The sequence below is a fragment of the Vipera ursinii genome (assembly GCF_947247035.1).
Source record: "Vipera ursinii genome assembly, chromosome: 1".
Classification (NCBI taxonomy): domain Eukaryota; kingdom Metazoa; phylum Chordata; class Lepidosauria; order Squamata; family Viperidae; genus Vipera; species Vipera ursinii.
In genome coordinates, this window is record NC_139512.1 from 310,510,940 (window position 1) to 310,523,987 (window position 13,048).

Consider the following 13,048-nt stretch of genomic DNA (forward strand, 5'->3'; position numbering starts at 1 on the left):
GAGCCACCACGTCCCTTTATTCTATGTATATGCCTGCTTATTAGGGCTTTTGCCCCCCCCCCAAGCGGCATTATTACAAAGTCAGCTTATTGACCCCAACAATCTGGGTCCTCATTTTACCTACCTCGGAAGGATGGAAGGCTGAGTCAACCTTGAGCCTGGTGGGACTCGAACCTGCACTAATTGCAGGCAGCTGGTGTTACTTAAGGAGGCATTAGCCCACTGCTCCACCAAGGCTCTTTATATTATTAAATATATAGGGCTGCATTAAGAGGACCCTTCCATATTTGCAAAAACATCTTACAGGCTGCAAATATTGGAACCCAGAACCCTTTGAATTATTTCCAAGGGCAAGACAGTAGCATGAGTTCTCTTGGACATATTTTAGGATACATTCAGAGTGTATGTTCTCATTCAAATGTGACTGCAAATTTCTATCCTTTCCTAATTACAATAATCCTACATCATCCTTCTTAAAGTTAAGAATTATTTAGTTTTACATTTATCATTTGTGGGATAAATGAAAGCTAAACTCTTCCTGCTCAGTATCGAAAGACTGAAAAGAAACTAGCTATCTCTGTTGTATGTCATTAAGCGTTGCTGGTTCTTCCACATGAAAATTGCAAGCAAAGAAATAGTTTCATTTTGTGTCATTTCATTATGTGTGAAATAATTTCATTATGTGATTTATTTTTAAGGAGGGGAGGGCACTTTACAAAGTTTTTTTAATAATATCAAAAAAACAACAACTAGAGTACCACTTGAACACCATCAGCACAGAAAAAAATCACTATCAGTCAATTGCAAAAGGCAGCTTTACTTGGAATAACTTTACAGTACATCCTGCAATGATATATTTAACGTCAAACCACATCATCTGCTGATCCCACATCCTTGAGAAAGACGCAGTAAGTGGATAAAAATGCCAGTTCCAGTCTAAACAGCTGGCTGACTTTGTGACCAACCATAATGACTTGATAGGTAAATAAAAATGCCAAATCCAGTTTAAACATCTGACTGACTGTGCGACAAACCATAATAAAAAGCTTTTTGACCAAGTTGGATAGTTTGTACCAGGGACATTTTCACTGTCAATAGAAAAAGCAGCATGTAAACTTTAATATGCTTCTCATCACAGATGGGTAAGCAAAGCATTCAGTAACAATGGGTACATTTTTCAGCGAAGACAGCCATGAAGTTTCTGTGCAAATGTTGCTTGTACAAATAATCTTTGTTTTCTTTTTTTCCCTTTCTTTTCAGAATGAATACACACACTCATACACACCTACTGTGGACAAAGATCCTAATCCAGTGTTTCTCCACCTGGCAACTTCAAGATATGTGGACTTCATCTCCCAGAAATCCCAAGCCAGCCATGCTGGCCAGTTTGAGAAACACTGTCCTAGTCCCATCTTCACAGCTCTTAAGCGAGAGAAACAAGTCTATCAAAGATGTTGGGAAGCTACCACCACAGCCAATGAGGCAAGCCAATAGCAGGATTCCATATTAATTGGTTTTCTATGTCTCTAGTACAGATACCTGTACATGGGGTCTTCTGTGTTAACATGATGGCTGAGTATTATAGGAGTTAACATGATGGTTGAGTATTATAGGAGTTAACACGATGGCCAAGTATTATAGGAGTTAACACGATGGCCAAGTATTATAGGAGTTAACACGATGACCAAGTTTTATAGGAGTTACAGTCAAAACATCTGAAAGGTTGAGAAAGGCTACCTAGGTTTTCCTCTAGACCCCAAACAGGAAAACTTTTTTCACACAGGGCTGCAGTTCTCCCTTCTGTCCTGCCATAGAGGCGCAGGAGCATGTTGTGTCATTATTACATCACCAGAGGAATGAGAGAAGTAACATTTTCAGAACCATTTCCCCCCATTTGGGGGACTTTGTAGGGTTTTTTTAAGAATTCCCAAGTTTTAAGGCATTCATTTCATTCTTAGCCTTTCACACCCACTACCACTCCAAATGAAAAAAGAGATCTAAAATTTAGGATCTGCCCTTTCTGGGGCCACACATGGCCATGGGTTAGCTATGTTTATATTAGATGATGGAGTCTTCCTTAGTTCTTGTGCAGTTAGAAGGAAAACCGCAGACAATGCATGCAACAAAAGGAGCATAAACTGTTGTCTTTGTGGTTTGATGGTGATGCATCATTGAAGACTAAGAATAGAGACAGGTTGGATGTGTAATTTGAGAGATGATGAAATATTCAAGAAGAGTCTGCGATACATGCTGTCAACAAGCATTGCACTATTTTATCTGTTGGGGCCAGTTATTGGGTTTGCAAGCCCCTGTGTAAAAATCACAAGTCAGTTAGAAAATCATTCTTTCTGCACAATGTTACATACCCACTTAGAGGTCTTGATTTCCTAATTTCGAAGAACTGAGTTCCCGTGTGGTTATATCTGGATTTCATTTATTAAGACAAAGTGATTGCAAAATGAAGAAAGTAACAGTACATGTGTAAGATTCAAACAAATGAATTTGTCATAATCTTTTCAAGAAATACAAACCATTGAATATAACTAGGAAAAATAATTTAATTCACTTGAAGCAGTCACTAGGCACCACCAACTCATTCTTTGTCCATACCTTTATACCACAATCTTCAGTATTAAATGCAACTATCCATGGAATGCACACACACAAACACACACTGTTTGGGGCTAGTACTTTGCTTCAGTTGTATTGTCTTCCTTGATAAGGTATGTTTCAAAATTTTCTTTCACCTTGGTTCTTGACTTAAGACTTTTGGCCATAACTTTCTTCCTGATGGGCCTAAGGAATAATCTAGGGCTATAAAATCATTCAAAATGTCTTCCCTTCCAAAGAATAATGTTATAAGCAAAGTATTACTCCTGCAAATACTAAAAAAATAACCCTTTCACCTTTCAGAAGGCATTATGAAACTTTTGAGAGTTACTCAGATTGTCTCTGAATGCTTTGTTCACATATAGATGCTTTTCTAACAGCATCTTTGGAAGTGCTATCCAAATTGCTACAATTATTGAAAATCATAATTTGTCTCCAGTCTAAATCCAAAGTGGATACCGTAAGGGGCTATTTAGGCCATTAAGTTCAACTTTCTGCTCAGAGCTGGAATCCAAATCAAAGCATCTCAGCCAGATGGCTGCTAGGCCTCCCCTTGATTATATCCAATGAAGTAGGTACTACAATCTGAGTCAATTAGATTGCGGTTTGAACTGTTCAGAAGTTTTATCTAATACTCAAAATCTATCTTCCTATAACTTAAATCCACTGTTTTGTGTCTTGCACTCTGCAATGAGAACAAACAGACCTTTTTCTACATGAATGTGCTTTCTGACATGTCTTTGTTGCCTTTTCCTGAATCTGTTCCGACTTCTCAGAATCCTATTTAAATTATGGTGTTGAGGATTTGAGTAGGTATTTGAGCAGGGTTCTGATGAAAGTAAATTAGAGTAGAATCATTACATTCTGTGATTTGGAAACTAGTATTTATGCAGCCTAAAAGTGTCTTTGCCTTAGCCAAATCACATTGCTGACGTATTTAGTTTGCAATTAATCATTATTCTAAAACCTTTTCTGCAAGTATTATTGTAGTATTATTACTGTAACAGTGCAGTAAACATAAGAATATAAGCAGTATCGTGCTGATTGGACCCCTGGCCCATCCAGTCCAGCAGCGTGTTTTCACAGTGCCCAATCTACTACCCACGGAAATCTCCAGGCAATGACCTTCAGAGACAGAAACACTGGCATCAAGGCTAATAGCCATTGATCCCCATGGCTTCCATGAATTGGTTCATCAACCACATCTCATGGTATAAGAATAAAGGTAAAGGTAAAGGTTCCCCCGCACATGCGTGCTAGTCGTTTCCAACTCTAGGGGTCCGTGCTCATCTCCATTTCAAAGCCAAAGAGCCAGCGCTTGTCCAAGGACGTCTCCGTGGTCATGTGGCCGGCCAAAGGTGCACGGAACGCTGTTACCTTCCCACCGTAGTGGTCCCTATTTTTCTACTTGCATTTTTATGTGCTTTCGAACTGCTAGGCTGGCAGAAGCTGGGACGAGTAACAGGCACTCACTCTGTTACGCAGCATTCGGGATTCGACCCGCCAAACTGCCGACCCTCTGATCGACAAGCTCAGCATCCTAACCCACTGAGCCACCGCGTCCCTTGGTATAAGACTACATATCACCTATTTCTACTGCTACAATATATTGCCCTTGATGCTGCTGCATTGTTACCCCAAAGAGCCAAGCTGATCAGATTGGAACCAATTCTGTTCAGGCCAGATAGGGAGTAGGAGCATTCTAATCTCAAGTATGAGAAAACAATAGGTATAGTCCATTGACTGAGTAGAACAGAAGAACAAAGCTTAAAATTTAAAAGCTTTATTTTGTATATATAAAGGGCTTAACCTGTGTGTTCTGTTGTAGCCAGATTATCTTTATACATAAGAATTCTTTCTTGTCTGCAATAAGGCAACTTATCTTGCAGTACTGAGTCCTTAGCACTGTTGCTATCTAGTTCCTGAAGGAAGGGTTGGGTTCATCAAAGGTAGATATTGCCTGCCTGAGGTCTGACATTCTATGTACCATGATCGCAAAAAAAAGTCTAATAGCTGTTCAATCTCCAGCATCAGTTACAATCTCTTATGTGCTTTTTAGAGCTACCCACTTGGCATTCCAAAGGCTATGGGCAACATCTCACACTTGAGTAATCTCATAAAGCTACAGAAGTGTTGGAAAATACAGCAACAACACTTTTCATTCCTTGTTATTCCTCAAGTCCTCTTGATTATCTACTAAATTATCCACTCTCTCCCATTTTCCTTAACCAATAAGATTAATAGTTCTTTTTTTTTTTAAAAAAAAAAAAAGCAAAAATAAAGGATACTGCAGCATCTTCATGTAATTCTGTATTGCCTGAAGCCAGTCTGGGATCATCATGGAAGCCTTGTAATTTGGCACCGACGGCACAGAAGGCTGCGTAAAATGAGACAGAGACAAGTTGGGAGAGATCATTATTTGAGGGAGACAGCCAAAACTGTTTTAGTTGAATAGAGAAGAAGAGCTGAACTGTAATGTGAAAGAGCTAAAATGAACCTCTGCTAATGGAGATCCTGTCCCTGTATTTTATCAGATTAAGACCCACTGAGCAAAGTGGGATTTATTCCCAGGTAGGTGTGCAAATGTGCAGCATGAGCATTGTCTGAAAAAAAGACCTAACTTGCTAAGGATTTGTCTTTCTTTAGTTTCAAGCCAGCTTTGCCAAATTAAGGCATAACCCAGAGAAGACTATTTGCCATCTTTCAACATCCTCCCGGCTCCAAACCTCAGAATATCCATACAGCTGTTCATCCAACTAAAGAAAGAAGCTCCTTCTGAGATTCGTATGTCATAATTCTGTGCTAGCAATTGACAAGAGAAGAGAAACAAAGGGACATTGTCTATTAACAAATAGTGTGTTGAGCATCTAAAGCAGAAGCAAGCAGTCCAATTTCTTTGGCATAAAAATATCGGGCAAGAATGAAGAGTGAATCTTTAAAGAGCAACTTAGAAACAATTATTGTATCTGCAAAATACAATAATTAAGATTGTATCTGTACAGACTCATAATTTCATATAGGTATACAAAGCTTAATAGTTTTATCTGTCTGGACAAGCCTGTTCCTTTAAATGTGATGCTAACCTCCAAATATTTACAATGTGTTTCCGCTTCTTGTATGCATTGTCCCTTATTATCCAATCCTCTTCTCCCACTGCACAAGGCTTTGTTCAGGAGGGCTTTCAGGAAGACTTGCTCATATTTCTCATTTTCAAACATACAGTAGTATTTTTGGCTCAATGATGGGCTGTAGACAGCAACTATCAGTGTAACTATAATGCAAGCCTTTTTCTATTCAATGTACAGTACTCGTTGCTATACATGTCATGATCCTTCAGATGTGTTATAGTACAGTTCACATCATTCCTAGATACACGGTCCACCACTGACCATATTGGCTGAGGGTGATGGGAATGGTACAAATATACTAGGATATTATCAAGTTGGGACGGCTGTATTATATTCATCACAGCGATACAAGTACTTTGGCTGGTGGGGCAAGAAAGGCAAATATCGAGAGTCTGCTTTATACTGATAAAAGTTGCTGGTGACTTTCTTCCTTTAGTAGTCACATATAGTAATCAATGTAAATGACGTAGATGTACTTGCTGACTGCCAGTCACTATCCCAGCAGCGTGGCTTATAAGTAGACCAGTATTTTCCCTTAGTCTTTTAATTCAAGGGTGGATAGGTTCTGCCCTGTGTCTCTCTGATTCCCCTCATGTCCCTTTTTTGCAGACCCCAACTATATGGGGGGGGAGAGGTATCTGCCAAAAATTAGCAGTTGTTGCCAATTAAGCAAAAAGCACAATAAATCACTTAGATGCAGCTTAATACATTTAAAAACAAAGTATCACACAAACAAAACCTGAACAAAAGCAGACCATCTTCACTAATTTAGGATAAGCACTGAAGAGCCAATACTGAAATGAATTACTGAGGCCATTGGATCTCTCTACAGATCTCTCCTACCCCACTTGCTTTAATTGGGTTTAGAATATATTAATTATATAATATTTATTTATTTTATTTTAATTCCATTTATATCCCACCCTTCTCCAAAGACTCAGGGTGGCTTACAAGCTTAGCAGTATAAACCATCCTGTCTTATTATCTTCATTTTCAAGAGTGTCTCTGGAACCCAATGGTCCTGTGGCCTGTTCCCAGGTACCTAGGAAAGACAACAAGCTAAACTGGCATGGTAAGAGTATCCTGCGAAGCTGACAAGGATGCTAAGAAATAATCCCACCAGTTTGCCTTACATTAAATTGGTATTGTGAAACTGGTTGTGCCCAACATGACATCCATTTTATGAACAAGCCCACCGTCATGCAACCATGCTGTGAGGCCTTATTGTCAGATCCACCGACTCACAAAGATGGCTTTGTCTTGCTCGAGATCTCCATGTAGCAGATGTATTGCAACTAGAAGATTAGTTGTGTTTGCTGCAACATCATTCTGTATCTCTTTATCACAGTTCTTGTACTTGCTGCTTACAATAGAGACTTTGTTAAAAGAAAAAGACGACATGCCATCCATAAACTGAGTCCCCCATTTTCCCTTTAATTTGCTCCTACAAGTAAAGCAGAGAAAAGCATGCTTCTATTGCCCAGACAAATGAATTTTCAAAAATGCCAAGATCCTGATTTGGCCACTTGTCAGTTTCTCCACTGGTATAATATATGCTTCCTATAACACAGCAAGATTTTCCAAGTCTGGTTCCCATCACCAGAGCAATGCCACAGGAAGAAAACATAATCCAGCAGACTGTTCCCAGCAATGCTGTCCTTGCCTATAGCTGCTAAGACACAAGAGGAAGTAATGAAGAACCCCCACCCAAGGCTCTTCTTCAGCATTTGGGCTTACAGACAGAACAGGTGGCTGGAAGGGATGCTGTCTCTGAAGGGTATCCATTGCAAGTGTTTCCATCCTTTGATTGCCAGCTGTTTTATCAATCATCAGGACTCTCCAGTCACAGGTCACGTGATACAGAATCAGGATGGCAAATGGAAAGGAGATGACACATAAAGGCAGCACCTGCTTGGATAGCTTTCACTTACTTAAGCCAGATTCTTATCCCTTCATAGCCAAAGGGAAACCTAGCTGCAAGAACCTTGCCCCATAATACTCTAATTAGAAAATGTCACTAATGACTTTTTCTTTCAGATGACATATACCAGAGACCCTGCAATTTGGTACTTGTTTTATGTTCAGTACCAAAGCACAGTAATTAGGTGTTAGGTGTTAACTTGCGCTGGAAAGGGTAGGTTCAACCTCAGCAACATCCACAGGCTCTCCCTGCTTTTGCCAGAATGATGAAAACAGTGTAATGCCATAATCTCCACCATTTTGAATATGAGTGGCATTGTGAAATATATAGAAGGCGGGCAGGGCTGGCATCATAACACTGCATTTGTCACTCTGCCTCACTCTGCCTGCCCTCACACCCAGTCAATAGGACTTTAGTTCTCCCTAGAGAATCAAGAAATAAACTGAAAGACCTCAGTAGGTTAGGAATAGATTGTCATGGAGAAAATCTATTTGAAAGCAACTTGATGACTCACAGGACCTTGAAGATCCAGCAGCAATAAACAGTTTCTAGAGGCAAGGAACCTGTTGACTGATAAATACTGCTGAGCCAAATCTCCATTAATCTTGCCCGCTTGTCCAATGGCAAGAGATGTTGAGAACTGTAGCTTTGCCAATTCTAAAGTGCCAAAGTTGTGCACTCCTGGTGTAGACAAAGTTAATCTGCCTTGGTATGAAGCAGTGACTAGTGTAACAGGTGAGTAATGCAGATGTTCAGAGTGAGAAAACCACCTATTTGTAAGTTAGTATAAGCTTCTAATTCCATCCTGTTAAATCCAACATCTTGACACTTCTCAGCAAAGTGGTGCTTTTCCTGCCAAATTCAGCTGCTGTGCCACTTGTGATTTCATTCCATCTTGTTTATCACAGAGCTGCAAACTTTCACAAATGTTCCTGGCAATAAGGAACTAGACTGCACATTTTCAAAACGCGAATAGCTGCTCAAAATAAGCCCTTGGTATAGAAATGCCCAGGTGACAATTAACTGTTAGCACTTTTGGTTGCAACTACAAATATTTCCTCCAGGGGAAAAAATGAGCAGCTGTTGCACTGTATTCCTATATGCCTCAAGGGTTTATGAAAGCAAGTACAGCCAAGGCTGAGAGACAATTAGCCCTCCACAAATAAAAGGATTCTGAATCTTGAATAAGTAGGGCTCAGTTATTTTTCAGGCAACTTTCTACCTTTGAGGCTGAACAGAGAAATCTGAAACATGTCAATAGCTTTCAGAATCCAGAACGAGATTTCAGTAGTTACTAGACACTTTTTTATTTCTATTTAGCTCATTCCTATAGGTAGCTCCCCCCTCCAAGCCCAGTTGAGCTCACTACCAGTAAACTCCATATACACTTCTATATAATTTTCTCAGTAATAATTTGGCAGTGATCTATTCTCCCCGCCCTCAATTATCCTCTGGGATAATTTTTGACTTCACAGTCTACTTCCCAAGTCAACCAGGTCTGACTATTTCTGCCTTTTTCCAAGTTTCACCAAAGTTAACCCATTGCTGATAAAATTCCCAGCATACACCATTATAGAACAACCTGCCTCCAGAAGTGGTGAATGCTCCAACACTGGAAGTTTTTAAGAAGAGACTGGCCAGCCATTTGTCTGAACTGGTATAGGGTTTCCTGCCTGAGCAGGGGGTTGGACTAGATGACCTCCAAGGTCCCTTCCAACTTATTGTTATTATTATTGTTATTATTGTTGTTGTTATTATTATTATTATTATTATTATTATTATTATTATTATTATTATTATTATTATTATTATCTTGCAAAAAGAAGCAGAGAAGATAAGTTCTAGCAGTAATACCTATCTACCCCATCTACCCCTGCGGAAAGTAGTAGTAGTAAAAAGTAGAAAAGTAGAAATAGTCACATAAACAAGAAAAGAAACCTTCATGCACCTCGGCCAGATGGTTGTAGAAAACAAAGACTCGGGGTGGGGGGGGGAAGCCATAACTTACTTTTGTAAGGAAAGCAGCACTCCTTATAGCCTCCACCATCTCTCTGCCCGAAGGGTGGACCTTCGCCACATGTCCCCACATTCTCTCCCAGGTCTGCCCATCAATTGGAAAACCGCTCTTGTTGACAAGGAATACTGCTCCTCCATCTTTATCCTCCTCTTCCGAGCCCCCATTGTTGGCAGTACTGAGCGTCCGAGTGTGGGAGCTTCTGGAACGGCCTCCTTTGTCTCCCTTGGGGTGGGAATTGTGAGCAGCTTTGGAGCCGGAGCCAGTCATTGTGAGCTCTAAAGGAACCAGCAGTCCGACAGAAGACAGACGCTGGTCAGTGTCCCGTCAAGCAAGCCTGCTCCATTCTGCCCCCTGCTCCTGCCGAATGAATGAGGCTGGCATGAAATTGCTTGCTAGCAGGTGGTAGAGAGCTTGTTCCTTATACAAGCAGAATCTACAAAAACACAAGGAGTGGAGAACAACATGGTATCAGCAGCATCAAGCAGCCAAGCTCAACCTTCCCACCAAGTGCCTTCCAGCCATGCCAAACTACAACTTCTATTATCCCCAGGCAGTACTGTGTAGTGGTACAATCCAGGGTGGCTGGGGATGATGAGCACTGCAATCAAAGACATATGGAGAGCATCAGGTTGGAGAAGACACAGGGTTAGATAAAACAATCCATTTTCAGAGACTTTGCAGGGATGATCACATTCCCTCCTTAGCGTGTTTTTTTATTTCATTTACCAACATTTTAAAACCACCCATCTCCCTCATAAACCTCGTTTGGTTTGCATGCTACCAGGAACAAAATACGGCAAGCCTCGAACCCCCCCCCCCCACCCGCCGCCACTCCACTCCCAACTCCCAGCAAGGTTAATAGTAACCAAAGCTTAGGATGGATGCTGCACGCTGTGGACTTGCAGCTGAGGTCTTTGACCCGATGAAGCGGGTGGTGTGAACCCAGCCACCGGGTATCCTGTTATCAGCTGGAAACAGCAAGCGATAGAAGGGCCTTTCTCAAAGCCCCATTTTACTCTATTCACTTGCCAAACAAAAGGATACTAGAAGAGCTCGCTCTTCTACAGCAATCCTCAGGCTGCCTCTCAGCAGGGGGCGACAGCAGCCAGCCAAAAAGCCTCTCTTTTCAGTCTGAGAAATGTCTCACAAAAGGAACGGGACGCCTCGCTATTGCGGGCTAGCGCTTAGATTTCGAAGATCGGAGCCTCGCTTAATGCGAATCGGCCACGCAGAGAGGACACTGCCGCCACATCCCGGCTCAGCTTTTGGTTGGGACCCACAAAAGAAAACACACACACATATATATATACACATACACGGAGAGAGTCCTGAGAGGAGATTCCAATAGCTCCGTGCGCATTCCCACGTTCATCACCCTACTCCTTATTGTTCAGAGACTGGAAAGCTGGAAAGCTCAATGGCGTGCAGCAACCAGGGTCGGATTGCTGTAAAAAAAAAAACGCAAGCACGCTTCCGATATCGTTTTGACAACCTCCAGGCGGGACGGTTTGGGTTCTGGAATACACGCGTGTGAAACGAAGCCAAGTGTTTGTGTGGGGTGGTGGTGGTGGGCTGGCTGGCTGGCCCAGCCACTGCAAGCCTTCTCTTTTTCTCAAGGAAAAAAAAATTCTCCCCTCCATCGCTCTCTCGGCTAGGAGGACCCCACCCATTCTCCCGTTCCCGCTGCGCGGCCGCTAGTCTTACCCGATCGCCAGAGGATTCATTGCACCGGAGCCTCTCCAGGCGGCTGCGGCTGATGCTGCTCCTGCAGCTGACTCGGACGCCTTCGCCTTAGTCCATGTTCCATGATCAAATGTTACTCTCTGACATGTAACCATGTTACCCGGCAGCTGCCGACATTCGGAGCGCGCCCATTGGGCGCCGCAACAAAGAGGGGCGGGCTTAAGGGAGTCGGGAAGCAGCTCATAGAGGCGTTGCACACTTCTGATTGGTCGGAAGCTCGGCAGGCTAACAAGGCCAGCCCGGGAAATCTAATCGGTTAGCATAGGATAGGGGTAGGCAACCTTGGCTCTTTCATGACTCGTGGACTTCAACTCCCAGAATTCCTGAGCCAGCCATGCTGGCTCAGGAATTCTGGGAGTTGAAGTCCACGAGTCATAAAAGAGCCAAGGTTGCCTACCCCTGGGTTAGCATCTCAAACCCCTCAGCCCTGCCAATACGAGCTTGGACAGGGGGCTCTCCTCAGGAAGTAAGAATTTATATATGATGTTGCACCCCATGACGTACATCAATAGTTAAGTAAACTATTGTATATCCCACTTTATTCTTTTATGGATAATTCATCTGAATCCTTCAGTATATATTCTTCCCCCAGAGATGAAGCGGGGGGGGGGCGCTCTCTCGGCCTTTTGGAAGTGCCTGAAGACCTAGCTCTGCTGACTCCCTTGGGGCCATAGAGGAGCAGGCTGTCACGGGGCTCGTTAGAGCCTTAAAGATTCTTCCCGCCTTTTTAATTTTAATTACTGTATTCTTGTTTCAAACGCCTCCGGATGTAGCATTTATATACAGCTTTTGTTTTAACGTCTTGTACGCTTCCGGAGTAGCTCTCGGAGACCAGCAGTTTCTAAATATGGTTTATATATACATAGATTTGCATGCAGTGGATATTTTAACACATCCCTGTTAAAATGCCAGTTGTGTTTTGTTTTGTTTTTTGAGATGTAAAAAAAAAATCAGACCGAGAAAAATTATTTCAAAATGTTTTTCACCTTTAATATAACATGAGCTGTACAATTGAGTTGAAAAAGAAACTGAAATCTTTAAGGGGGGAAAATAAAATACTAGAATAATGTGGCTGCATACTGGTAAGTGTGTGCATACCCTCTTATAAATAGGGATATGACTGTGTTCAAACTGATGTTAAATAATAGCCAGTATACACCTGCCCTCAATTAAAGTGAGTCTGATCAAGCTCACCTCAAGTTTAGCTACTCTACCAGTAGTAGGATCTTTCTGACATTTACTCACTTGCCTCTTACATCAAAAGCCATGGTTTTCCAAGGACATTGAAGGCATGGTCTTACAATTGATGAAAAAAGAAGAAAGCTAGTCCGAGAGGCTACCAAGGGCCCTACAGCAACATTAAAGGCGCTGCAGAAATATATCTGGACTGTGGGGTAGGGTGGCACGATATAAGCTTTTTCTTACAAAGAAGAACCTCCAAGGCCAGCTACATTTTGTAAAAACCTACATCAAGTCTGACAAAGGGATGTTGGAAAATGTCTTATGGTCTGATGAGACCAAAGTTGAACTTTTGGGCCATAAAAGTATGCTTGGTGCAAAAAGAGCACTGCACATCACCAAAAGCACACAATACCCGCAATGAAGCATGGTAGCAACAGCATTATACTT

The 13,048-nt window shown here is 41.8% G+C and overlaps 1 protein-coding gene across 1 annotated transcript in view; it reads right to left on the reverse strand.

The window, feature by feature from the left end:
• Positions 1 to 11,467, reverse strand: part of VASH2 (vasohibin 2) — a 37,756-nt gene extending 26,289 nt beyond the window's left edge. Inside the window, exons 1-4 of the mRNA XM_083379920.1 lie at positions 11,381 to 11,467; positions 9,668 to 10,109; positions 4,899 to 4,987; positions 2,367 to 2,423 (exon numbers count right to left, since the gene is read on the reverse strand). Of these exons, the coding sequence (XP_083236046.1) occupies positions 2,367 to 2,423; positions 4,899 to 4,987; positions 9,668 to 9,943 (422 nt within the window). The 5' untranslated portion in view covers positions 9,944 to 10,109; positions 11,381 to 11,467. The remainder of the gene's footprint in view (positions 1 to 2,366; positions 2,424 to 4,898; positions 4,988 to 9,667; positions 10,110 to 11,380) is intronic.
• Between the last annotated feature and the right edge of the window lie 1,581 nt (positions 11,468 to 13,048).